The sequence below is a fragment of the Osmia bicornis genome, chromosome 12, assembly GCF_907164935.1.
Source record: "Osmia bicornis bicornis chromosome 12, iOsmBic2.1, whole genome shotgun sequence".
NCBI classification, from domain to species: Eukaryota; Metazoa; Arthropoda; class Insecta; order Hymenoptera; family Megachilidae; genus Osmia; species Osmia bicornis.
The window spans coordinates 4,300,822-4,313,057 of record NC_060227.1 but is presented as its reverse complement, the minus strand read 5'-3'; the positions used below and the strand labels follow the sequence as shown (position 1 = coordinate 4,313,057).

At 33.9% G+C, this 12,236-nt stretch overlaps 2 protein-coding genes across 6 annotated transcripts in view; one reads left to right on the top strand and one right to left on the bottom strand.

The window, feature by feature from the left end:
* Positions 1-12,236, bottom strand: part of LOC114871344 (rotatin) — a 32,301-nt gene that overhangs the window by 8,124 nt on the left and 11,941 nt on the right. For 2 of the 5 annotated variants that reach the window (XM_029177118.2, XM_029177117.2), the window contains exons 1-7: positions 1,447-2,522; positions 1,192-1,376; positions 951-1,121; positions 747-871; positions 417-675; positions 190-348; positions 24-128 (exon numbers count right to left, since the gene is read on the bottom strand). In XM_029177118.2, the coding sequence (XP_029032951.2) occupies positions 24-128; positions 190-348; positions 417-675; positions 747-871; positions 951-1,121; positions 1,192-1,376; positions 1,447-1,492 (1,050 nt within the window). In that variant the 5' untranslated portion in view covers positions 1,493-2,522. Of the gene's footprint in view, positions 1-23; positions 129-189; positions 349-416; positions 676-746; positions 872-950; positions 1,122-1,191; positions 1,377-1,446; positions 2,523-12,236 lie in introns of those variants that run through there. The other 3 variants (XM_046288113.1, XM_029177120.2, XM_029177119.2) reach the window with 3 other exon arrangements.
* Positions 2,521-4,894, top strand: LOC123988352 (piggyBac transposable element-derived protein 4-like). The gene is made up of 2 exons (XM_046288114.1): positions 2,521-2,886; positions 2,967-4,894. Exon 2 carries the CDS (start codon positions 2,992-2,994, stop codon positions 4,639-4,641), a length of 1,650 nt encoding a protein of 549 aa, XP_046144070.1. The 5' UTR covers positions 2,521-2,886; positions 2,967-2,991; the 3' UTR covers positions 4,642-4,894.

Here is a 12,236-nt window from a genome sequence, read left to right as displayed (position 1 = left end):
CTAATGTGTAAATGAATATGTACCGTAGATTGATATGCTTGGTAATTTGCTTCTGGAAATCCTCCATCAGGACTGTCTCTAGTTTCTGAAGAAGGGTAAGCACTATTGCCTAATTTCCCTGCTAGCAACTGAAAAATATTATTTTTATTAACATATTACATAGTATTAGTTTATATCATATGTATTTACCTTTTGTTTTTTATTTGCAATACATGGTTCACAGTAATAGTAAATTCTCAATCTCAAAGATCTTGTTAGTTTATGCAGGGTCTTTAACACCATTGGTGTAACAATTCTGAGATTAACATTTGAAGCATCTGTACTAGATTCTAAGAGACTGTGCAATATCTGAAATCAAATTTTATACCATCAAGTATCAAAAACATATTAATAATTGTAAATTTTTAAATATTTACAAGTATTATTGCTGGTCTCTGAAGGAACACTTCTGCTGGAAAATCTTGCATCATTACATTTGTAATAAATTGACAGGTATGTAATATAAGATTCGTATCTAAACTGTTATTTAAGGCTTCTTCAACTGCTGCTAAGACACCTCTGTCTGAAGTGACTAAAGGTTGCCATGGTAATACTAACCACTTGATACCACCTTCTGTAGTCTTAGACACTGGTGTACCATCTCCACATTCCATGGTTAAATCAAATGGTACTGTACTGTAAATCATTTATTTGTAATTATAGTAATTATTATAGGATCCAATAACAAAGATACATAAAATACTCGCTTATCTAAGACAGAGGAAATATTGTGATTCCCAATATTATCTGTTTCATTTCCATTATCTCCATAATCTTTTATACGGGTTCTATGTTTATCATAATCAATGAACCCCATTTTTAATGAGTTGTTCTTAAAAAAAAATTATCAAATTATTTCATTTCTTCTTCAACATCTATCGAATAATTTTTATCATTGAAATGTTACAAACCTCTGCATGTTCATTATTTAAGGATGTTTGCAATCTACCTGAATTAAGAATAATTTCTTCAATTTCATTTAATTTCTGATACCATTCTGAACCCAATTTCCTTCTTAATTCATGCAGTTCATTTTGAAATCTTAATTTACCAAATGCATTTAAGTAACTTCTATCACCTGTCTTATGAAATATGTTATAATTAATGATTATTAAAATAATTATTAACATATTTCAAACGATTGAGAGATACCTTTAGCAAACGAACTAATAAGTCTAAAACTTTCTCTGTCGCTGAGAAAGTTTCAAACGAAAACCAATTAAATAATTTTGTTATTAGCTCTTTTTTAACGGCATCGCAATCACAGCTAAATCCAAGATCAAATTTTGAAATAATATTGTCTAAGGCTCTTGTTCGAATTTCATCAATAGTATGACCTAAAAAAAATTTAGTACATTCTTTTTGTCTTTTTTTTTTACTTCATCAAAATCAATTGCTGGTATTTACTTAATTTTTTAACATGCACCGCTGAAATCCCATTCATGTTTGACATTTCATTCAAACACGTTGAGATTTTATATTTAAGGTTAACTATTCCAGTGTCTTTTTGAATATTTCACCGCCAATATTATGTGAATTACAGATGAACTTCATTCTTAACCCTGTTCTCATGGAAGCCTACAGTTCATTCTTAATTTCAAATTACAGAACGAATATATTTGCAAATTGTACATTCATTCGTGATGTAATAGAATAGAAAGGAAAATTGTAAAAAGCAACTTAAACAACTATTTTATTACATCTATTTGTATAATTCTGATACAAGAAAAATATTTCAGACTTCAGCCTTAACGCATATGCATCTGTACGACCTCTACCGAGGAAATAATGAAGAACTTGAGGTGCAGTATAAACGCATGCTCATCTATATATCCTATTATTTAAATTTCCCGAGCACGCGCAAATCGACGAAATATTCGTTCAATCGAATTTGATGCAGCATCACGATATAATACGACTTTGTAAGAGAAGAAGTACAGATGCCTGTTTCACGAAATTTACAGGAGTATTTTTCACCAAGATATTTATCCTGAAATGGCTTAATTAAATAAAGAAAAATTTGAGACTGAGTACTCTTGTTAGTAGGGATCTTGCATGGGGTGATTAGGTAAAATAATGAACAAATTCTTCCTAATGTCGTCGAATTATGAAAGACTATAGATTTTGTTGCAGTCTTTTAGCTAGAAAAAGAAGTAGGTAATTAACAATGCTCTGTACAAAAATAATGATTCTAATTAATACTTTGAGTGTCGCGTGTACCACTGGTTGCCCATCAAAGGCGCACCTATGATTAAAAATGAAAGTATTCGAATTTAGAATACTTTTTTTTCCTCATCAGATAAGAGATTCTAATGTGATTCATTTCAATAAAATTAAAATCAATAAATTAACGCTTGTTAATTATAAATAGTATTCTTAATCGTTCAACTGTTTTAAAAGCTAATTAGTAAGGATAATGAAAATAGTCTCTATCACAAAACGACGACATAAAGCGAAGCAAACAGTGTTTTGAAAGGACCGTTTAACACTTTGACTGCCACGCCGAAATCACATGTTTTGCTCAGGACGCCATGGGAGTTCTTTTATTATTTAAAACATATAATGGCAAAATATAAATAAATTGATGATATAAGACAACATTTTTACCCAATGAAGCGTTTATCTGACTGTTGGTCACGGGTGACCACCGTGGCGCCATGGTGACAGTTGCTAAAGACAAATTAAAACAGGCCTTCGTTTATTTCAACAAGCTTTCGTATTTCTTATTTCGTCGTAAACGAAACGTCCACAATTGGCGAAACGTGTAGCAAAAAAATATAGAAAAAATATATTGGTGAAACGTGCAGAAGATAAACAGTATTTGCTCATTTTATATATAATAGTAAGGTATGTGCACACTTCTAACGTCAGTTATATGATTATAAAGCAGCATTTACGATTTGTTGTCTAAGGTTTGTTTATAATAGTGTTCGTAGATTACCCCTCATAATTATGGATGCAAACACTGAATATTTTTCGAGTGTATCCGAGGAGTCTTCATCGGAAGACTCGTCCCAAAATGAAGTATCGGAAGACGAAATAATTCACATATCGCCCACGATAAGGCGACGCCGAATCGAATCGGATACCGAGGATGAATTGGATTTAGAAAATGAAGATGAACATAATATAGATGATAACGAATGGTCAAATAATATAACACAAACAGCGGCAAGTGTAATTCCATTTGAAAAAACCCGAAATGCTGTACAGATCGAGGATAATCAGCCACACAGTTTTTACTTTGCTTTTCTTACGGAAGAAATTCTACAAATAATTGTTGATGAGACCAATAGGTACGCTGAACAATATATGCAAAATAGAAGATCGACTCGTCTAGATAAATGGACACCAACCGACAAAGATGAAATAAAACGATTTTTCGGACTACTTATATGGATGGGCCTGGTGAAGTTACCGAAATACGAATCATATTGGTGTACCAATAATACCTATTGCCAATCATTTCCAAGAACAGTCATGTCGAGAAATCGTTTTGAGTTGCTGTTACGATTCCTTCATTTCAGCAATAATCAAACAGCAAACATAAATGATAGATTGTATAAGATCAGACAACTTGTTGATATACTAAATCAAAATTTTTCCAAATACTATGATCTAGACGAAAACATATGCATCGATGAGTCTTTGGTACCTTTCCGAGGACGGATAAAATTCAGGCAATTCTTGAAGCAAAAACGACACAAATACGGCATCAAAGTTTTCAAAATGTGTTCCGACCAAGGTTATACATACCAATTTCAAATATATTCGGGAAAAAACTTAAATGAACAATGCGTAACGCCCACAAGTATAGTAATGAATATATGCCACAATATTCTACATAGAGGCCACACAATTTACACCGATAATTGGTACACTAGTATAAATTTAGCGGAAAAATTAATAGACTGCAACACTCATTTAGTAGGAACCCTAAGAAAAGATAGAAAGGGAATACCCGTCGACGTCAAATTTAAAAAATTGAAACGAGGTGAGCTTATCGCTATGCAAAATAAGAAGGGGATTATGGTCCTCAAGTGGAAGGACAAGCGTGATATTTTTATGCTTTCGACAAAACATTCGGCCGAAATGGTAGAGGTCCGCAAAAAAAACTATGTTTGTGATAAACCAGTAATAGTTGTAGACTACAACAAAGGAAAATGTGGTGTTGATGTATCAGATCAAATGATAGCGTATTCTACACCACATAGAAGAACCCTCAAGTGGTACATAAAATTAGCTTTAGAGTTATTATTGAATACATCAGTCTCAAACGCGCTGATACTCTATAAACTCGCCACGAGAACAAAAATCAAGGTACCAGACTTTAGAATGGCACTCGCAATGCACCTTACACAGCGCCATTCACCAGCACTGTCAAATACACCTACTCGACGAAGATTGCGGCACGAAATGCAGAAGAAAGAAGGGCAAGCGTACCTGGAAAGAAAGTTTTGCAGAGAGTGTTATAAAAAAAATGTCAAACTGTTAGGATCAAAAATTGCTAAAAATCGGACCAGAAAGGTGACCACCTACTGTCCAGATTGCGTTGATACGCCACATTTGTGTTTAAAGTGTTTCAACAAAGTGCACCGTTAGATGTTGTTAGACTTGTTATAATATTTTCTTTTACTGATGTTCTAATAAAAATTTTTAATTGTTCAATGAGGCACTTTTTATTTTAAAGTATTTTCTATATATCGGCCATATTCAGAATGCACTAACTGTCAATTTTCATTCATTGTTTACAATTGTAAATAGTCGAAGCGCTCCGGTCACCAATGACCACCGTGGCGTCACAGGACAAATCGTGGCCGGTCATATATGACCAACATGGCAGTCAAAGTGTTAATCACCTCACGAAATTTCAAGGATAATAATTCGAAGCACATGCCTTCCGCTAATGGGATTCGTGTGTAGGTATTACAATCGGATTAATCTCACAACACTGATTTACATAATTATGTACACGTCATTTAACTGCATATAAACGTACAAAAGGGATTAAGACTAATCATCGAATCGTTGGTAATCGTCTTGAGAGCGTCTCGTTCTTTATTATATTTTTTCTTTCTATTCATTCTTACTCTTGAAACGAGTCGCTCGCGAATTTACGCGAAGCGTTTCCTTTGCAGAAACCAACACTGCATAATGTCTATTAAAAAACTCCCGGAAAACGTATTTTCGACGATGATTTATCGATGACAGAGCAAAGATCGTAAATCGTGAATCTTTCCTTCTTTCTTTTGTTAATATTCAGTCATGAATATTCATTATCCAATCAGCTTGAAACAATTTTAATTCTTTCGTTTTCATTGTGTTAATCAATATTTATTTTTTTTTTTCTAGATTCAAAATAAGATTTTTAATAAAATTATACAAAGAGTTTTAAACGAGGTATACTTTATGGAGATTATAAATTCTTTATAAGAAAAAAAGGAAACTGTTTTGATAATTCGCCTCGTTTTCGAAATATAAATGATTGAACATTCCCTGCTCTACTTCCGGGGTGTCCCATTTAGGCGACTGAGCAAACAGCTGATTATGCGACCGCAGATGCTTGCATCCACACAAAAGAACATATGCAAATACATGAACGTACACATAGCTAACGTTATGAGATTATTTACACTAGCCTTTGATGCAAAACAGAGAGAAACAAAAGTGAATGATTTCTCACTGTTTAAATAGGGCAGCCCGGAAATGGAACATCCTAAATTGCATACCGTTGAGTCTTAATTGGAATAAATAATGAATTAATTAGTACACGGTATTAATATTTAAATTATGATTAGCACAATGATTCTTTGAATAAGAAATAAGGTAAAATTGTTAGGAATACGTATTTATATTAATAAGCATCGATTCCTTTGGATTTTTAACACGGTAATGGAATTGTTATAGAACAGGTAGGGACACGTTAATTCGATCGAGGACACCTGTAGCCATTGAATCGATAATCAACTGGCACCTTCGCTATTCGATAAATTAACAAGATACTAGACGACGCCTCGTTCGAGCGATCGTAAACGGGTACAAACGTTATTGCTTTCGGAATTCCGTTGTTCTAAGTAACATCAACGTGTATCACCTATGACAGAATCAAAGAAACGTGCGATCACGCGACACCAACTAATAATATCCTCGTTCATTATATCAACGCAACGAAAGTTTTAATTATAAGCGGAATTCATGTTGATCCTTCCAGTATTCATTATTGTGCTCTCGTTTTGCGATAAATTTGTGAAATATTTTCTACGACAAATTGGTGTATCGTTACATTGCTTTAATTGTAATTAAAATTCCTGCGAACTTTTCTTTTTAGAAAAATTCGTGTTCATTCGTTACGTAGCTATTTTTACAAAGCATCATTTTGGATTTCAATTAAGTTTAAATTATAAGAAGAAGAGTAATTATTAGAAAATAATCTTCTGATAGCTCTACACCCCTTAATTAAACTGTCCCAACTTCCCTTTTTTCATTTTTCAAAATATTTTCAGTTCCATTTCCTTTTAGACAAAATTGGAATGTCTTATGTATTAATTAATTTCTTTTAACTTTTACAATTTTCGTTGGATATTTCAAAACGTTAGTTGGATCAGTTGAGCCAAGGTGAACAGAAATATGAGTTTACAGCTACCTGTGTCTCTCTTGTACAACTTTTGAAACAACTTCATCAAATTTCTAGGGTACAGTAAGCACGACAAAGAGTCGCACGGTGTAGCTCGGTAACGCCTGAACACGTCTTTCCAATGGATCGAAGCGTGAAACTGTGTGTTTCTTTTTTATTTCATCTTTTTTTTAGCTTTTTTTTTTAGTGATGCACCTCTGCATCAGGTCGCGAGGAATCGATTACATCTCTTCCCAACGATGCGCCAGCGACGTATACGTGTATCGATGTTTAATTTCTCACGGGGCTCGGGGTAAGATGGACCTAAGGTTTGCCGAAATTCCCTCTGCGGTTAACGCTGAATTAAATACACTTCTTCTAGTTTCCATCCACCCTATCTCCATCCCGTATTCCTCTTTTTAATATCTTCAAAAAATTCAATCGAATATGGTCATTTTTGTTACGCATACATTTGCTTCATTTAAAAAATTAATTTATTCATTCAATTATACTATTTAATTTTATTATACCTCCTTGAAATTAAAGGCTGGCGTTTCAATACCAGACGAGAAGGTGTGTGTCTTCGACATCTGGTTTCAATTAATAGAGAAGCAAATGATTGTGATTAGCGACAAATTGAGCGCAGGTATAATTAATTAATTTCCAATTGATAATGAAATTCTCGTTAGATAATCAGAAATGATATTGGTTAATATAACTGTATAAGAATAAAATTGTATGGAATTTAACTCAAGTTTCCATTTCTTCGATTCGAATGGTTGGAAGTTAAATATCGACCATATTCTCAAGAATTCTAATCCATTTATCAAACATATTTATTCGTGCGTTTGATAAATCATCGTTGGTAAGTCGCTTTGGAATACGGTTTATAAATGGTGCAATGGAGACAGGGTGATATCTCTACGACACTTTTGCTCGCCTTTAAAACTATTTACTATCAGTCAAGTATGTCTTCCGGTTTCGTTCTACGCGAGACAAAACTTATTGCTTTATGTGCTCGCCACTTGTGACCGATACATCAACAAATTATATCTCTTATAATCTATGTACAGAAAAGCAAACAACTTATCGCAATTATCAATATATTCTACGTTGAACAATTCGTATAATTGGCATAACTTGCTGAGGAATTTTCGAAATTATGCTTCTGAAAGTGATCAGAATTTTTCGAAGAATAATCGATTTTATTACTCCATTGACACTTATACGAATTGAAAAGTTAAAGAGTTCTAATAAATATACTAGGCCCCTTCGTCATTCGAAAGTTTTAACATCCTCGAATTCTAGAATTATAAAATTCCAGATTTTCCAAATTTCTAAGGGATCTAGCCCACCTCAGAAAAATGACTAGAAATAAACTAGAAAACAATGACAATAATAGAAAAAAAAAATTATTTTTTCTATGAGGGATGACCCATCACAGTGGCGTAATAATTCGCAATGGCACACAGGACACAAAAATGAGCGAAGACGATTGAAGCAACGACACGAATTCCTCTGATTCGAGTGCTTAGAAACGATGAAGGTTCTAAATGTTCGTCGTGTCACCGTATCAACCCTTTCACAACCATTTTCAATCCTCCATTTCTTAATTAGTTATCCGAAGAAATTTCGAAATCGAGTTTATCTTCTTAACTCTTCTCCTGTAATCGTATACTTAATTCTACACATTGGTAACATTCAAAGAATCTACCCTTAAACGACGAAAAATTACAATTCACCAAACGACTTTGAATCCTTAAAAAATATTAGATACATTTCTATTCTTTTTTTTTTTTCTTTGAAGATTTTCCCTTCAAAAGTCATAGTACATCTTTTTCAATTTTTTTTTCTCTTTTTAATTTGAATTGTGGATGAAACAAGTTTACATTAAGAAGAGTTAAGGGTTGATAGTGAAAGGGTTAAGGACAACGAGCTGGATCGACGATCGTATATGCAGTTAAACAATCGGACTCACGACGTTAACCGTGACCTAACGAGTTCCGAGTAACAACGCAATAATTAGGGAATTAATAAGTAGGGAGAGGAAGGGAGAAGAAACATTGATTAGAAACCGAAAAAAAAAGGATTCCCCCTTTTCACCCTTTCTTTCATTCTTCTCCCTTCCGTTCTTAAACATCTATCGAGGTAAGGAGAAACGTGGGTAATCACGACAGGAAACACATACACGGTATACGCTATTATAAAAAATAATAAATATGAATTACACGAGCGGAAACGTAGGGCGTCGAGGCTACAGAAAGACTTCGACGCCCCCGTTTCCGTTTTAACAATTGTAGGACATCGACAACGATATATCTTTCTGTGTATATGGCTGTGTACGCGCCTTAGTTTGAATTTCAATTTCTCAATTTTTTCGTCGACGAACATTGACGAGAAATGTACTTTTTTTCCAGAACGAACGTTCTGTTTTGTTTTATTGCTGCTCATAGATGAAAATTAATGAGCAATCGTAGCGCTTGGTGTATAGTGTACGTGTAGGAATAGATACATTAAATACGTAGAGAACTAAGAGCTATCTATGACATTTTAAAATACTGTCTGGATCTTTGTCGATAGAGTATTCCCCCCCATTTTTTTTTTATTTCGGTTCAACGTCGCTGTACATTTTACGCGATTTTGTCTTAGCAAAACCTTATCCTATTCACCGATTTTGTATATATATATATATATTTATATGCACGTGTATATATATTATATAATACATATATATCTTGTATATACAATATATCAATTTTGTATGTATATAAGATGTGGTAAACGTGTAATAAATTAGTTGTCGTTTCACGTTTATTCATCCCGCCCCCTACCCTATACTTTTTTTTCTTCATCATTATAATTATATCGCGACTCGTTAATAATAACTAGTGATATGTATTCGTTTTGAACTATAGCGTTTTAGTTGATACGGCCCTAAGGTAGTCGGTTCGATCGCGATTGATCCGAAACAATTTCGAGGATCGATGCGTGTTCCACTTCGCTGACTCCATTCGATTCCACTTTGAATTTCATTGAACTCTCTTGTTTGCTACCACGGAATTATCGGTGATTTCACAAAGGGGAAAAAAAGATCTTAATTTGCATGGTAATTATGCGCAAGCATTACCTGCTATTTTTAAATCGCACGTTAAAAGGAACCTACTATTGATAGAATGATCCGAGAAGATTGCTTTCTATTTTTTATCGAATACTTTTAATGATTTTCATTTCTGTAGAATTAAACACTTTGATTGCATGCTTGTATTTCTTTATTTGTTAATATACTCCATCCAACGAGACGAGACAGTAAATGCATAGAAATTCACGTGCCTCGACACAAACCTCGACCGGAACGTTTGAAGAACTGGAAACAACTGAGCTTCGACCCTGCGTCGAGCGCGCGAATTTGTAAACATATCCTGACTCGTCTCGTTGGACGGATTATAAACATAGTTTATTGTAATTATTTATATCGATGAAGAATTAATTGGAAAAATTAGAAGGAGAAGTCTTGTACGTTTTACAAGGTTTGATGTATAGCAGAAATATAGGATGGTAATTAATTTGATTAATTTATAAAGAAATAAGGATCGAAGAAGAAGAATATAATAGTTGTTACAAATGAAAATCACAGGAAGTTGTGGATAAAAAAAGGGAAGAGTTTGATCAGTAGTCAGATTTACTGCACCAGAGGCTGCGTGCAGGATGATGCAAATTTGACGGGTTAGCCCTTCGGCGTTTTATCGAATCAACCTTCGGCCGATTAGGCGGACAACGATTTTTAACGGGTCATCGCACAATAGCCTTTTGTGTCGTGTCAAAGGCCAGCCAACCTCTCTCGGGGTGGCTCCTCCTCTCTGGTGAAAATGCGAGTTGAACAAAAGTGGCATTGCCTCACGGCAACCTCCCTTTTCTCCCTGGCCTTTTTTCGATAAAAATGTCCCATTGTTGCATACCTCGGTCTTTCTCCTTCCTTTAAGCATTCGTGTTTTCTCTCGTTCCCGTTCTAGCAATCGACGCCGATTGCTATCGTTTCGCGAGCTCCCTTTTTTATTTAGCGTGTGCTCGCTTCGGGAATAAAAAAAATTCTGCGCTTCCACCTTTCCTTGTTCCAGCTTTGATCTATCTATCGTAAGCTTCTAGCTTTCTGCTGTGTTCTCTGTTTGAAAACTGTTTCATACCGAAGATTAATGGTAATTCGTACAGACGAAATTCAATATTACATCTGCGCATGGATCGTTATTAAAATCTGCCAAACTGCACCGCTGTTGCATAACGATATGCAACTGCACCGAATCAAACATTGCAATATGAATCGCAATGATTATTTATTATGGTAGATGGTCGTTTAATATTGTATTGTTTATCGAAGAAATTTGGAAATATCCCGAAATATGGATCAGAAAAAATATGCAGTTGCATCGATGCAAAATTGCAGCGACGTTGCACCATGCGTTCGCGGAATTCAACAACCGGTGTAATCTTTAATTGCGAAATCCATACCGTGCAACCCCATAGGATGTTACATTTCGTAAAATGATATTGTAATGATCGTACGTCATTTCGCAAATTGAACAACTGTCGCGTGACGATACAGAATTGCAACAAATCAGATACTGCTGTATTTATTGGTGGGCATGAATCGCAACTATTTATTATGGTTGTTAAATTGTTTAAATTGTTTACGAAAAAAGTATTTTGAGACATGGTATGCAATAATTTTGGGAGCGAAAAATTCATATCAAAAATAAAAATAGAAAATGTATTAGAAAATCAGATTGTTCTAATGAACAAATAAAGTTTCTCTATTTTAAAATCTTTTTTTTTATATGTAAGAAAATATGATTATAGCATTTAATATTAGATAGTTTGATTAGCAGGTGTTTGATTTTGATATCTTTCTGTAACTACGTTTGAAAATATTTTAAATAATATGCATCTTTTATACGGTACTAATATAATATCAAATTCTGTACAGGAGTAATATAAGTCTCTATTTAAATATAAGTTTATGATAATATTATTTCCTGAATTATGATGAAATGTCCTAATATTTATGGATAACAGGATATGGATAATCGAACACGATAAATGGAATTTTCAATCACAAATACCTTGATCTATGTACACGCTTTTCTTGACATTGTAGATTTATCTTGGAAAGAAAACCATTATCCGATGGAAATACAGCGAACAATATTCTGAAATGGTGTTCGAAATTCGTATGAAAATTCTAGGAAAATCTCGATGGATTTCAACCTCTTTTTGTTTGATTTTTTTACTTTTGGGAAAAAAATTGTATGCTTCACGTTGTAAATTTTAATCTCTAAAAAAATATTTAAATATTTCCATTGAAATATTTCTCCTTGATTTCTAATTTCAAGCATAGAGTTCAATGAAATTCCGAGATCATCTCTTTTATTTCGTTTCTCTGCCAAAAATTGAAGAGGCATCGAGCCACGAAATTGTGTTCCGATCGTTTCGACGTTTATGCTTTAAAATCCAGCCTCGATCGGTGTCTTTTGTTTCTTTGAATAGTTCGGTGCCTGGTATCGAGAATCGACATCGAGTGCACCAGACAGGC